This window comes from Typopeltis vanoorti, chromosome 20 (assembly GCF_054136105.1).
Source record: "Typopeltis vanoorti isolate ZY-2024b chromosome 20, IOZ_Tvanoo_1.0, whole genome shotgun sequence".
NCBI classification, from domain to species: Eukaryota; Metazoa; Arthropoda; class Arachnida; order Uropygi; family Thelyphonidae; genus Typopeltis; species Typopeltis vanoorti.
The window spans coordinates 102429606-102444874 of record NC_143568.1 but is presented as its reverse complement, the minus strand read 5'-3'; the positions used below and the strand labels follow the sequence as shown (position 1 = coordinate 102444874).

The 15269-nt window shown below is 34.8% G+C and overlaps 1 protein-coding gene across 2 annotated transcripts in view; it reads right to left on the bottom strand.

Annotated features, from left to right (window-relative positions):
* Positions 1-15269, bottom strand: part of LOC150095728 (arylsulfatase J-like) — a 150863-nt gene that overhangs the window by 30098 nt on the left and 105496 nt on the right. For both annotated transcript variants that reach the window (XM_090409768.1, XM_090409769.1), the window contains exon 7: positions 4507-4633. In XM_090409768.1, coding sequence (XP_090265894.1) covers positions 4507-4633 — 127 coding nt within the window. The remainder of the gene's footprint in view (positions 1-4506; positions 4634-15269) is intronic.

Sequence of the window (15269 nt, the reverse complement as noted above, 5' to 3'; positions counted from 1 at the left end):
GCTTGAATCAGAAGACTGAAAAATAACAAAAAAAAAAAAAAAAAATTCCATGCAAGATGCATACATCATGAAAAAAATCATGATTGAAGAAAACATTAAAAATCATGACACTTAACATTTTCATAATGCAGTCAATATGTGGATGACAGCTGTATGGGCATTACTCCATGGCAGAAGAACTTAACACTATATTGTGGTCTAAATTGCTTAGAGAACTGGCAACAGCCAGTCTGATTGGCTGAGTGGTTAATGAATTCCATTCTCCAATCAACAGGTTGTAGATTCAGATCCGACCATGGGCATGAATGTTTGTAATTATTTTCAGGTGGGAGATGAATTTCACCTGTGTGAGGCTACCACCTTGCGTTTTGGAGGCCTGAAGTGGATTGAAAAAGTCCCCTGTTTGGCCTCTAGAGAAGGGTTTCCAGATGAGGTAAAAAATAAATGATACAAAAAATAATAATAAATAAAATTAATAAAAATAGGGAAAAAAAATCCTAGCTCCACCCATGGTACTATAGGTTTACAAAATAACCTTTCATGGGTGGGAACTACATTAAAAGAAAAACTATAATGTATTCAGAAAGTTGAGAAAGAGATCAAAGAATGCTTGCAAATTATTAGGGTTAAATGGAATTCTTGCAGCTATATAAACAATTCGTACAAGAAAGCTGATCTGAAGAAAATTCAGAATGGTTGGTGGCATAAGCAATTGAACAGAGATAGCATAAGAATTTGATAGAATTTTTTTTTAACTGCACTGATCTAGCAAGTAGAGATACTATCAACAAAATCTTATTCATTACCATCTACAAAAGATAAACTTTTACCTCTATCTTTGGCTGGTGTTTACCAAATACCATGTGAATGCAATGTATCTTATTTTGGACAAACAGGCCGTTCTGTGGAAAAAAGAATTAAGGAACATCAATATTATACTGAATACATGAAACCTCATAAGTCTGGTCCAACACAACACAGCATTGACACTACTCATAATATCCAGTGAGATAAAGCTCTTCTCCTCCATAGATTCAGGTTCAAATATGAATGCCTTTTTAAATAAGGTTGTGAAGCTATTTTACATCGTCTAAATCAAAATGACTGCCTTTCTCTCAAAAATCTGGGAGACTTTTATTCTATGCAATCATCAATAAAAATTAAAAATTAATTATCTGTAAAGGATTATTTATTAATATTATTTAGTAATTAATTTCCTAAGCTGCAGCAACAATTTTAATTGGTGATCCACCGACTGTTCTTTACTTTGTATTCCATTCTTTTAACTATTTCTATGACACTGAAGATGTGCTGTTAATTTCAGTATGAAATATCTGTACCTTTATTAATTAAAAGTTATTACTATGGTCTTAAGTGTTCTATTTATAAATATACTATGTCACAGGTACCTCTAAAGACAGTTTTCCTAAGAATATCTTCACCGTCTTTTTAAGCACATTTGTATTTATTTTAAACCCATATTAGATTTATTCTAAACAAAATAAATAGTCATAGAATGCATAGTATCAATCTTGTGACTGTTATTCCGTCCCACAAGTTATCAAGCCTTCAATAAACAAGACAGTGATATACTGCTAAGCAAAGAAAGTTTCTAGTGCCTAAAGACTCAAACACTTAATGATGGAACGCAATTCCACAATTTTGCCCCATCCCCAATACATATAATTAATTCTCCATTTTCGCTAGCCCAGTCAGATTTGCAGGCCATAATTTTGATGCCTGTCTGCTCTACAGAGTGTAGAGATTTGTTCTTACATGATCTAATCCTTTGATTTGTGGGACTGTCTGAAAAAGATTTATGATAGAAAATGTTTCTAACATGTCTGTGTTTCTCATATGCATCTGCATAGCAAGAAAGAAAGCTTATTAGTGGCTGTCCTTATGGCATTTTTTTCTCAAGTTTTTTATGAAAAGTCTATGGGAGAAGGAAAGAACAGCTGTTCTCTATATCTATCTCTATTTTTCCTTATCAAATGAAATAACAAAAATGCATAGTGAATCAGAAACATTAATGGAGGGAAATTGCATTTGGTTGAGTTTTAAAGTGTTTTTAAATGATATATTATTGTTTCACATGTCTAATTTTTGCAATAGAGCATTTATATAAAAATAAACAAGTTTACATAACTTAAGAAAATGGCCTTGGATTTAAATCTATGTTGATTTTACTAATGACCAAATCTCATTAGGAATTCAGTGGTTTCTCTCAACACAGTCCATGCAGATTCATATCCCAGGAACACATGCACAATATAGTAAACAGCAGCCTGGTTGGCCGAGTGGTTAGCCTATCTGTTCTGCAACCTGTCTGTTCAGATTCCAGTGTGGGCATTGATGTTTGTGATTGTCTTTAGGTGGGAGATGAATTTCATTGCCCAGTGTGAGACAAATGCTTTGCTTATTGGAGGCCTGAAGTGGCTTGATAAAATTCCTTGTTTATTTTCCAGAGTAGGGTTTCCATTTCCAAAAAAATATAAAATTAATAAAAAACTAGAAAATAAAACAGCCCACCCACAGTGCAAATGTACTATAGGTTTACAAAAAATTTTCGCAGGGAAGCTACATAAAAATATAAAATAATAATAATAAAAAAAACTTTAGGTACACCATTCATGATGGAGTAAATGTCAGACTTTTTAAGACATTTATAATACTATAATACAATAAATATATACACTAAGTAGCTTTCTTAAGTTCACATTCCATCTGGCTTCCAAAGGAACCTTACATTATTATACACAAAATTTAAGAGATGCTGGTCTGACCCAGACTTCTGTGCACCCCACCATTATTTCTGACTGCAAAAGATTCCTGTCACAAACAACTATTTAATCTACCGATGCATGATGCTGAGTTATATTCTTAAATCTCTCTAGTCTATAAGTTTTTATACATTCAACTATGAAATAAGGATGGATTTGTATCCCCTATTCTAAAAAAAAACACATTTTAAAATTAATCACTGTAATTGCAACACTGATGAAAAGGCTAATTATTAGTTAAGGGTAAACAGCATTAAATAAAATGTAACTAATGAAGAAATCTGCCCAGAAGACTCTGACTTGGCAATGACTTATTATTAAGGGAAAATAATAAATACTCTATTTTTCAGACCATAAGATGCACCTTTTTACGTAGAGAAATTGACTGATAATTGGGGTGTGTCTTATGGTCCAAAGGTAGGTGATACCAGAATGGACGAAAAAGGAATAAAATTATGGATACAAAAGATATGGGCAAAACGTCCAGGTGTGTGTTGTTTAAAAAGCATGTGATGTTAGTGTGGGATCAATTTAGAGCACATAAAACAGAATCAACCAAGAAGATTCTAAAAGGAATGAACACAGAACTAGTTGTCATTCCTGGAGGCCTTACAAGTCAATTACAACCCTTGGATGTGTTGATTAATAAACCATTTAAAAATTTTTTATGGATGGCAAAGCCAATTCATAATTTTACAGCGACAGGACATATGAAACGGCCGACAATTTCAGAAGTGTGTACTTGGGTGAAAAAAATCATGGGAAAATGTAAAAGAAGAAACAATTATTATTAAGTCTTTTAAAAAATGTGGCATAAGTAATGTGATGGATGGTACTGAAGATGACTTAACTTTTGAAGAGAGTGATAACAATAAATCAGACAATAATATGAAAAGTGACAGTAACAAGATGAGTGAAGATGAACTGAATTTTGCTGGTACAAGTTATGGTAATAATAAATGAAATTTAAGGTTTGTGAATATTTTTATATAATACATTTTTTCTAAAAATTCTCTCATAAATTTGGGGTGCATCTTATCGTCCAAAAAAATACAGTATCTATTATTTTATATCAAATAATGTTTACATGTTGAAACTGAACATTTTAATAACGATTCTTGTAATATGATTTAATAATGAATCTTATGACTCCATGGGGGTCAGGAAAAATAATAATGATCAAACATGCAGAGTCCTGTCAAAAACCTTTTTTTTTGTTTTGAATCATAGCTAAAGGCTATGAGGCAGCATATTATGTCTATTTATATTGCCCCATAGCCTTTAGCTGTGATTCTGAGCAAAATCAAAACCAGTTTTTTGCATGCTTTATCATTATTAAAATGTTTAGTATCAACATGTCTCTGATTGGTTTGTTTCTTGCAAAATGAAAATTCCAGATGTTGGAGAGGGGAAAACTTTGATACATCTGTATGACATTAACCAAGTCATTTTCAATTGAAAAGTCCTTATAAAAAGTTCTTTGAATCTTGGACAAGCTTTGAACCCAAGTCTTTACATAAAATAAAGTAGTGCAACATCAATGCAATTCATGCTCGCTGATTTGTAATTTTTCAAGCTTCTATCACCTTTAAAGGTTCAATACACAAGAATTGCTTTCTACTATAAAACAATGGATACATTATTATACTCAATTATAATAAAATAATACATAATACAAGGAGATAACCATACTAGAATTCAAAAGCCTCTACAGATTACATACCAGCATAAGTTCTGCGGTTAACATCTTCTATATGAGCAAACTTAGCAACATACTTCGGAGGGGCTTGAAGAGGTGCATATAGATTTGCACTATGAACAGCTTGATAAGCAACATAGAGAAACAGTGGCTATAATTTATTAAAATAAAGTATTAAGATAATATTTATTCAAAAAAAATCAAAGCATAAATATATAGCAAGTATAATAAGCAATATATAAATGAAAAGCATATATGTAGTAGATACTTTAACTACTTACAAGGTATAATATAATATTTACCAAAAGAATAGGAAAGAAAGAAGGGATCTCCCTACTAGTTCCCATCTAGTATGATGTATTCTTAAAAAAAATCACAAATTTATGTTAGGTGAGAACAAATCTATTTTGCATCAAGAAGTAATATAAATAGAGGGAAAGGGCTGCAGAAACTTGATCAGATAACATTAAAAAAATGAAGTTTTATTTTAATATTAACATATTGTTTATTTATACCGATACTGATAAGAATTTTAATACTCTACTGCACTACTAATATGTTAACTACATGTAAAGCAATGTAGTTAAAGTATAAAATATTCATCATATGCTTTTAGACAGCAGGCAACAGTTTGTTTCAGGTTCTGACTGAAAGCATTTTTCTGTTTTTATCATCATCATCACACCCCAATGGAGTTCAATGACTTATCATGGTATGCCCTCACTGGCACAACAAAACTTGTGGAAGTAAATTGTACTTGCCAAGAAATTATATTCTTATTTAATTATACGAAGTCCTTTATCCAAGTGTAAGCAAACGAAGTTTGTGCATGAAGTATCTTCACAAACTAGGCTACTTGTACACCAAGTGGCCACTTGCTTAGGAATACTGTTTGTATTCCTGTTAGGAATACAAACTGTTTGTGCATGAAGTATCTTCACAAACTAGGCTACTTGTACACCAAGTGGCCACTTGCTTAGGAATACCTCCTTCATTTTCATAAATGGGAATGTTTCTTAATAAAGTGGCCACATATATATATATATATATATATATATATATATATAGAGAGAGAGAGAGAGAGAGAGAGAGAGGCTGATGACTTAACACCAATTGCCTTAGTATTCCATGATGCAAAATACACTTCCTTTCAGAAGTGCATAATGCTATTCATTAAGGATAACTACCCAGACTGGTTTCAACCATTATTGAGCTCTCATCAGTGGGAGCCCAACCCTTGAAGATACCAAGGTTGAATTAATACAGAATTCATATATTTTCCACATAAAAGTAACAAAAAGGTGTATCACCTCATTAAAATACTTGAGATCAGAGATACTTGTTGAAAGAATTTTCATTTGGTTAGAAAGTAAATTAGACTTGCCAAGAAATTATATTCTTGTTTAATCCTGTATCTAAGTATAAGCAAACAAAGTTTTCATGCGAATTATATTCAAAATTAAGCTGCCTGACCAAGTGGAAAAACTTTCAACAACAACTTCTTGTCCAGAGTATTTTAATAATAAGGTGATACACCTTTCTGCTATTTGTATGTGAGAAATAACTTCTACATTAATTCAACCTTGATATCTTCCTGGATATGGCTCCCACTGATGAGATCTCAATAGCAGTCAAAACTAGTCTGTGTATTGATCTTTGCCTTCTGAAAGGAAGTGTGTTTGCATTATTATTATTATTATTATATGACACCTCCAAGGACTCATCAAGGGAGGGCACTGACTCTACAACTTTCAGTCTCCACCACTCAATCTAACAACTACAACAAACAACAATTACCATCATCTACACTCCATCACCACCACTAGTTTCACAGACAATCACAAACACCCATGCCCACAACGGGATTCAAACCTGCAGCCTTTTGGCTGGAGAGCAGATATGCTAACCACTCGGCCAATACTAAGGGATACTATTATGGGATTCGAAGGCAAATGATGTAAAGTCATCAGTCTCTATATACAAGTTGCCTAGTCATACTTCATGCACAAAGTTTGCTTAAACTTGGATAAAGAGTAAACAAAAATAACTCCTTAGCAAGTATAGTTTACTTTCTAAAAGTAAAAAGAAAAAAAAATTGTGGTTTGCCTTAAACTCATTCACTGTTTAATCACTCCTCAAATACTCAGGTAATGCATTTTAATCCATTACCACTCTCCATGTAAAAAAGAAATTTGCTTATCACTCCAGGATTTCTTGAGAGCATGATACTTCACTATAATTTTGAAATGCTCTCTCTCAAGCCCTAAATAGAAAAGTATTTCATTGCTGTTGCTGACTCAAAACAGGTTCTCTAACTTGTAACTTCTTTTCGAGTCAGCAATAGCAATAAAACACTCCCCAGACCTCAGTAAGTAAATCTAGTGGACTGCATTGTAAGAACAAATCCAACTTAATACTTGTAAACTTTCTTTTTTATCTAACAGTATAGACACTAAATTAGGATCTTAGTTCTTTTCATGTGTCCATTACAATTTTAAATTGCTTCCACTAACAGCAGATTGTCAGCGCTTGTACACTGTGACAAACTGTTTGTGTACTTAAGATATAAAACCAGTGAAATATTAGCAGCTAAATAAATATAAAAACAAATATCTTAGTTTCTTTTGAGACACCTACAGATAGAGAACATGTTAAAGATTAAAGTCTGATATAGTTTACTACAAAATAAATTGTTACAAAAAAAAACAGTCTCTAATTTTTATTTCTACTAATTTCATATTCATTGGATGGTATACCAGCTCGTGTTGTACGAGAAGCAGCTAAAGAATTGTCAGTACCCGTGACCATTTTGTTTAATTTGAGTCTCGGGTCTGGGTTAGTCCCGAGTGGGTGGAAAGAGGGGAAAATAGTTCCACTGCATAAAGGTGGTTCCAAGACTGCTGTTGTAAATTACCGACCGATTAGCATATCAGGAATCATTGTCAAGGTCTTAGAGAAATTAGTCAAGAAAAGAATACAGGATTGGATAGATGAAAATGGGATATTGTATGGGGGACAACAAGGTTTTGTGAAGGGTAGATCATGCCTCAGTAACTTGCTCACGTTTTATAACACAGTGACGGCTGAACTGGATAGGGGTAATGGGTTTACAGTGATACTACTGGACCTTGCCAAGGCCTTTGATAGGATACCACATGGAACCCTAATCAGTAAACTGGAGCAGATGGGTATAGATATAGGGTTGGTGAGATGGATAGGAGGGTGGTTGAAGGAGAGATATCAAAGAGTGGTTTATTCAGGAGTGGAGTCTAAAAGACATCTTGTGACTAGTGGAGTGCCACAGGGCTCTGTTCTTGGACCACTGCTTTTCAATTTGTTCATCAATGATATTGGAAAGGTTCTAAGAGGAAGTGTTCACTTGTTTGCTGATGATGCAAAGTTGGGTAGAGCAATTGTGAGTGCACAGGATGTCAAAATTTTACAGGATGATTTGGATAGTTTGGAGGACTGGGCTAGGAAAAATGGATGTCAATTTAATGTGGCAAAGTGTAAGGTTATGCACTTTGGGGTGAAAAGAATAGCAGCAGTATATCGCATTGGTGGAACCATACTCCAGGAGATTGATATGGCCAGGGATTTGGGAGTGTTGGTGGATAGGGAGTTGAAGTTTAGGGGGCACATTGCAAAAGTAACTAAAACAGCTCACCAAATCACTTGGCTTCTGAAAAATACTTTAACATGCAGAGACGAACAAGTTGTTGTTCCTCTGTATCGAGCCTTGATAAGACCCCATCTGGACTTCTGTGCCCAGTTATGGGCACCAGGGTTTCTTTGTGATGGGGAGGAAGTGGAGAGGGGCCAGAGACGAGTGACCAAGATGATAGCAGGTCTGTGGAATGAACCTTATGAGAATAGGTTGAAGATTTGTGGGTTGCAGAAATTGGACGATAGGCGAAGGAGGGGTGATATGATTGAGACATTCAAATTACTGAAGGGTTTTTATAAGATTGATCCAGAAGATATTTTTGAAAATATGACTGGTGGTGGGAGGACTAGGGGCCATGCATGGAAGCTGGGCAAGAGCGTGGTTGACAAGGGTGTTAGAGCTAGGTTCTTTACTTGGAGAGTGGTAAATGAGTGGAATAAGCTTCCAGAGTCTGTTGTGGGTGCTACGACTGTGAATGAGTTCAATGCAAGGTACGATAGATACTGTGTGAATGTTGAATAGTTGTTCTTGACATGATGTTAGGGCCTCCCTCGAAGAGTCTGTCGACTCCTTGGGGTTTCCCGGAACAATAATAATAATAATAATAATAATAATAATTATGGGATACCAAGGTACCTATGAAATGATAAACTAACTGTCATTGCAAATGAATGGATTTGGAAACAAGCAGGCGAGTGACATGTAAGATGAAGTTAAGGGATGAAAGTGGTAGAATGGTAACTGCTTCAGAAGAGATATTCAGTGATCAATTTATAAGGGTGTTTCATCCTGATCAGGATCTGATCATGAGGAAATTAAGTGTAGTGGATGAATTGTGAGTGAGCAGGAGGTGCCTAAGGAAATAAATAACGTTGATGTCAATAAGGCGATAGGATTTGATGACATATCACCACACATCTTAAGGGAAGAATACATGGAAGGGAAGTAAGGGAAGGGAAGAAAAAGACTTGAATAAATTGAGTGATTGGGCAAGCAAATGGGGATGTGAGTTCAATGTTGCAAAATGTAAGGTTTTAAAATTTGGAAAACAAAGATGGGATGCAGAATTTATGCTTGGTGAGAATATATTGTTTGAAGTAGAGGAAATAAGAGATCTTGGGGTGATAGTGGATAAGGATCTAAAATTTAGGGGACACATCACCAAAATTGTGAAGACAACAGAAAGACTTCTGGGAATGATGTGGAGGACACTGACGTGTAGAAGTAGGGAGATTCTTGTTCCATTGTATAAGGCTTTGATTAGGCCACACATGGACTATTGTGCCCAGATTTGGTCACCTGGTTTTCAGAAGGATGAAGAGATGTTGGAAAGGGTCCAAAGGCGACTGACTAAGGTAGTTTCTGACCTCTGGAATGTCGAGTATGAGGAAAGATTGAAAAGATGTAATTTGCAGAGTCTAGTGGAGAGAAGGAAGAGGGGGAGATATGATAGAGACCTACAAGTTGGTAAGGGGTTGTTATAGGATCAATGGTGGAGAAGTTCTACAGAGAATAGTGGGAGATCAGGGGAGCACCAGAGGTTTCCAGTCATCCCTGGAAACTGTATAAAGAGGGTGTGAGTAGGGGAGTGAGAGGCAGGTTTTTTTCATGCAGAGTTGTGAGTGATTGGAATGCCTTGCTTGAGAGTGTGGTGTCTGCAAGGAGTTTGAATGTGTTTAAGATGCGGTATGATGAGATGTGTGTGAGATAAAAGGACCTCCTAGATGAGGCTTTGACTCCATGAGGTCTTGTTTAATAATAATAATAATAATAATAATAATCTTAAGGCAATGTTCCAGGGAATTGGCAGTAGCATTGGCATGCCTGTTTAATATTATTATTATTATTATTATTTATTATTATTATTATTCAGGCCTCCAAGGAGTCAAAAGACTCATCGAGGGAGGTCCTTCCTAAGACATAAAGTCTGTCAAGACTCATTTGAGGGGAGGTCTCACCCTGAGAAACACAAAGTCTATCATACCACTCTTTAAACTCACTGACCGTTCTCGCTCCCACCACTCCATCAGGCAATGCATTCCATGGCTCAACCACCCTCCACACAAAGAAACCACTCCTTACCCTCTTGCTCACAGTTTCCTTTCGTAACTTCCAGGGATGGCCTCTTGTCATCACTCCTTCCCGCTGTTCAACCAAGCGAAAGAACTCCCCAGTGTCAACCCTGTAACCACCTCTCAACAGTTTAAAAGTCTCAATCATGTCACCTCTCCTTCTTCTATCCACCAAACTCTGCAGTCCACATTCTCTCAGCCGATCCTCATAACTATCCTTGTACAGTCCTGAAACCATCTTTGTCATCCGTCTTTGTATCCTTTCCACAGTTAATTTATCCCCTTCAAATCCTGGGGACCAAATCTGAGAACAATAGTCCAAGTGTGGTCTGATCAGAGACTTATACAACGGAATGATAACCCTCTTATCTCTGCAGGTCAGTGTCCTTCTCATAATGGCAGCAATCCTCTGTGTTACCTTCACCACCTTTGCAATATGTCCCCTAAACTTCAGGTTTCTATCAATCATCAACCCCAGATCTCTTGTCTCCCCTACTTCCTCCAGTATAACTCCTCCCATAGAGTATGCAGCATCCCATCGATGTTTCTCAAACCTCAAGACCTTACATTTTGCTGCATTAAACTGAGACCCCCATTCATTTGCCCATCTAACTAGCTTATTTAAATCCTCTTGCAGGGCTACCACATCTGCACTATTACTAATAACCCTTTCCAGCTTCGCATCATCCGCAAACAACTGAATATCCCCCTGCAATCCACTGGCCATGTCATTGATATAAAGGTTAAACAATATAGGTCCTAGTACTGAGCCCTGTGGGACTCCACTTGTAACCCTCTGCCTCCTGGAAACTGCTCCACCATACACAACTCTCTGATACCTATCAGACAGCCAATCCTGAATACAGTTGACCAATCTGACATCCAGACCCATGTGCTGCAACTTAAATATCAGCTTATCATGTGGCAACCTGTCAAAGAGTCCTACAACAGCACAGGTTCCATCCAAGGGAGTGGAAGGAGGGTAAAATTGTTCCACTGCATAAAGGTGGTGACTTCAAATTAAAGGCCAGTCTGTATATCTGGAGTTGTGAAGGTCTTGGAAAGATTGGTGGGAAGTAGAATACAGAAATGGGTTGATAAGTCTTTTATTTATTTCTCCTGAAGAAGCATACTATGAAGCACATAAAAATAGTAGAGATTAAAACTTGGCAAGTTGTACAACAAAAACAGATTATGTGTAGTAAATATAACAGATTATTAACTTTCAACAGAATCCCATTTGTTCATTTGTCATTGTGAATATACCATAAAACCAGAATAACTATCAACAGCAAAACCTATCCATGCCTGAGATAGATTATATGCAGGTTGAGGAAGATCAATCTCCAACTCTTAATTTTTTTTTTCTCCTTTTTATTCCTTCCACTCCCACTTTGCATCTGAAAGGTGATATGTGGCATAGTGTTTGTTCTCTTGAAAGAGAATGCTTTTGATTGATCTGTGTGAGGGATATTGAACTAGACCAGGCATGGGTAACCTTTCCTAGTTCGGGGGCCAAATTATCATGCTGCCTCCGAGTCAAGGGCCGAACCAAATTATTAAATAAAATAAATTAAAACAAGTTGCTACTTCATATTTCATTTATTTATAATAATGTATAAAGCTCTACATAAATTTTATAATATAATGAACAACATAACAATTTAATGCCTTGCAATTCAACTACAAGACTATCAATATTGACATTAATATTACTTAAGGATAATCGCATAGAATTTTCGAGGTGTTCACCCATTATTCTTGTCCAAATAACGGACGAACTCCTCAAATTTTTCATCCATTTCGAGGATGAAAATAATTTTTCATCCTCGAAAAAAACTGTTCACACATATATATATCACATATATATATGTGCTGCCGAAAAGACAAATGATTTTTCTTGAAAAGGCGCATAAATTTGTATATTTTTCTCCCACCAAATAAAATTTATAAAAATCCGTCAAAGCAATGTTGTTAAATTGTGATTTTAGAACTAAATCCGCCAGAAGCTCAATAAGTTCCATCTGTAAGTTTTCTGGCACATTATTTACATCAGCGTCCATCGGACAAGCAAATATAGTGAATGTGGAGTCTTTGTTTTTGAAGTCGGCAAACCTTGTATCAATTCAGTTCATCTCTAACAATTATAAGGGATATTTTTATGAGTTGCTAGAGTTGGAAAATGATAACAATTTTTAGCTCTTATCTGACTTTCCAACAATCTTAGTTTATTACAAAAAGCTTTGACATTGTCGTGACGTTCTTTCCTTCATGTTCGAATTCGCCATCTTGTTGTAAGTCACTCTCATATAAAAAAACAACTAATTGTAAATTGATCACCAATCCAAGGGTAGAGAAATTTCTATTATACTGCGCCACTCTATTCTTAGATTAGTCTATATAAAATAGCAGGATCAATTCATAGTTAGTTAGCAGTCCTCTTATTCATTTTGGCCGAAGTATTTGTTTTCCACTTGGGATTCCCGCAAGATTCGAATTTTTGTGAACAGTGCAATAAAAAGGAATTCAGGCAAACACAATAATTAGATTAACAAAATAAATCATTTAATATAAGCTATATAACACATACATAAATTCTACTTCAAATTTTAAACAATAGAATCAAGTTAAACATTAGGTCAAGTCAACCATATTAATTCAATCTTCCAAACTTTCACATACACTTTCTCAGTTTCTGAGTCATAAAGTTCCTACACTTAATTAAATATAATAGAACTTCCTATCTAATCAGTTTTTACGCAATTCTCAGCCATGCCATACTCTTAAAGAACAACACAGGCACTAATTGCTGTAAATATCTCTCAAGCAATTTTTATTTTCAATTCCAATCTCGAAGAATTGCCACAGTTAAAGTTAGGTTAAATGTAGCGTAACTAACACTCAATTCTTCATGCATTGAAATAAATCAATATGACAGTCCTTACCAGAAACATTTCCTAGTACATCAATCACGTTGTGAGCATACTTTCAAAATATATTTATTGTTCTTAAAAACACATCTATAAGACTTCTCCACAGTTATAACTAAAACACTATTAATCACGCTTCACAACTCTAGACATCAACTGTAGGGCACTTTAATTATCCTTGTTACCACTCATTAACTAATTAAACACTGTGCAGTTCTCCTTAGGGCAAATTAGAAATAAGTCGCAATTCTAGACTAACTGGGTTTATTCAGAATTCTTCACTGAACGTCCAGTCTTTTATATTATCCGATTACGGCATTAATTTCTTGTTATTATTACTGCTGACTTCACCTTCAGCTAACTATAAGATTCGCTTCGTTCTTGCTCGCTTATAAATATTATCCCTTTTAACTTCTGTCCTTGAGAACCTTTCATTTACTTCCACTTCACTAGTTTATACCCTTGCTTCCTCTCGCTTCCAAATTTCCATTCCAACTCCCTGTTATCTTTTATTTTTTTTTTATCCTTCTCGAAGCTCACGCTCTGTTCCACTCGCACTCGTTTACTTCATGCATTTCCATGACAACAAATAAACGTAAACATTTTCGCTAATGTTACATAAGGCTATACCACTGCATTGAGTTAATAAAAACACAATAAATAGAATATTAGAGCTACTTAATCAACTCTTTCATTTCGCATACAGATAACTATAATAAAATTCACGTTATAATATATATATAAGTTACAATAAATTATACACATATTATTGTTTAATTAATTAATAGCTGATTAAATTCAGAATAAATACTTAATTAATAATTCTTAAATAAGGATTAATAAATAACTTTTATACAAGTCATGATTAATATATAATAAACAATGTTAAATGTGAATAAAAAAAAAAAATACACAACATCGTTTCATTCACAGTTTAACATAGGCTCACTCTTTCTTTGAAAAAAAAAAAATTTTGTTTTAAGGAAAATTTTTTTTTTTTTTTTTTTTTTTTTTACATTAGGCTCCTTCATGGAGGAATTAGATTACATATTTCTTTTTTCGATTTCTTAAGTAGTACCTAGTTTGAATAAAACTTGGTTCCTTATTATGACTTGTGCATTTATTCTGATTCTCTTTCTTATTAAATTTCTTGTTACTTTCCTTATCAAATTCCACGTGTCTTCTATGTCTGTAGTATGGGATTGTCTCTTCCGAATTAATCTGATGTTCTCCATTACCAGAATCAAGTTTTAGTTGTTTCACAATATGGTGTTTTGCTCCATTAAAATAGATTGGTCACTTTTGCAAAATTGACTTCAACTGTTAGATTATTATTATTGACAATTTCCGATTCAGGCTTGGTCACAATCATTTGTTGTTTATCAGTGACAAGTGGTTTGTCAGTTTGATAGTGCACATCAGAGTTATCATCACTATTCTTCTTAGATAATTGATTTACAGATGACTCTCCTTTAGTAGATGGTCCCAAGTCATATAGTAATCTAGACTGCTATGTCTGATGCCTAGTCTTATCATAATCAAGAATTTCATTTCCTTTGGTATATCTCCTCTTATTCATCAGGGATATTTCCTTCTTAGAAAAATCACAAGAGAATTGATATTTTGCTAAGAAGTTTGTTCCTAAGATAATGTGGGAGCTCAAATTGGAAGTAGTGGGAACAATAAGTAAGTCTTGCCACACATACAGTCCAAATTCTGGTAGGTATATCCTTGCTCGAAGTTTCTCATATGCTACAGAGTTTGAATCTGAGAGAGAAGTAATCCTTACAGGTTGTCTCAACTTGGCAGTGCTCTTCCATAATTTGTTCTTTAAGGTTAAGAAATAATCCATTTTGATGGTAGAGGCATTGCATCCTGTGTCCAATAAGATGTCACATTTAGAGCCCAGGATATCTCCTCTAATTCTCATCATTCTTTCATTAGATGTTTGATACTTCAGAATTCTGTTATTTCTTCTATGGGTTACATATCCAAATTTTGAGTTCCATCTGCTGTTATAGTAGTTTTCCTTGTTATGGAAACAATTCCTGGCATAATGTCCAACTTTGTTGCAATTATAACACTTAAGAGGATTTCTTTGTTTTGTCTCTGTCTTAG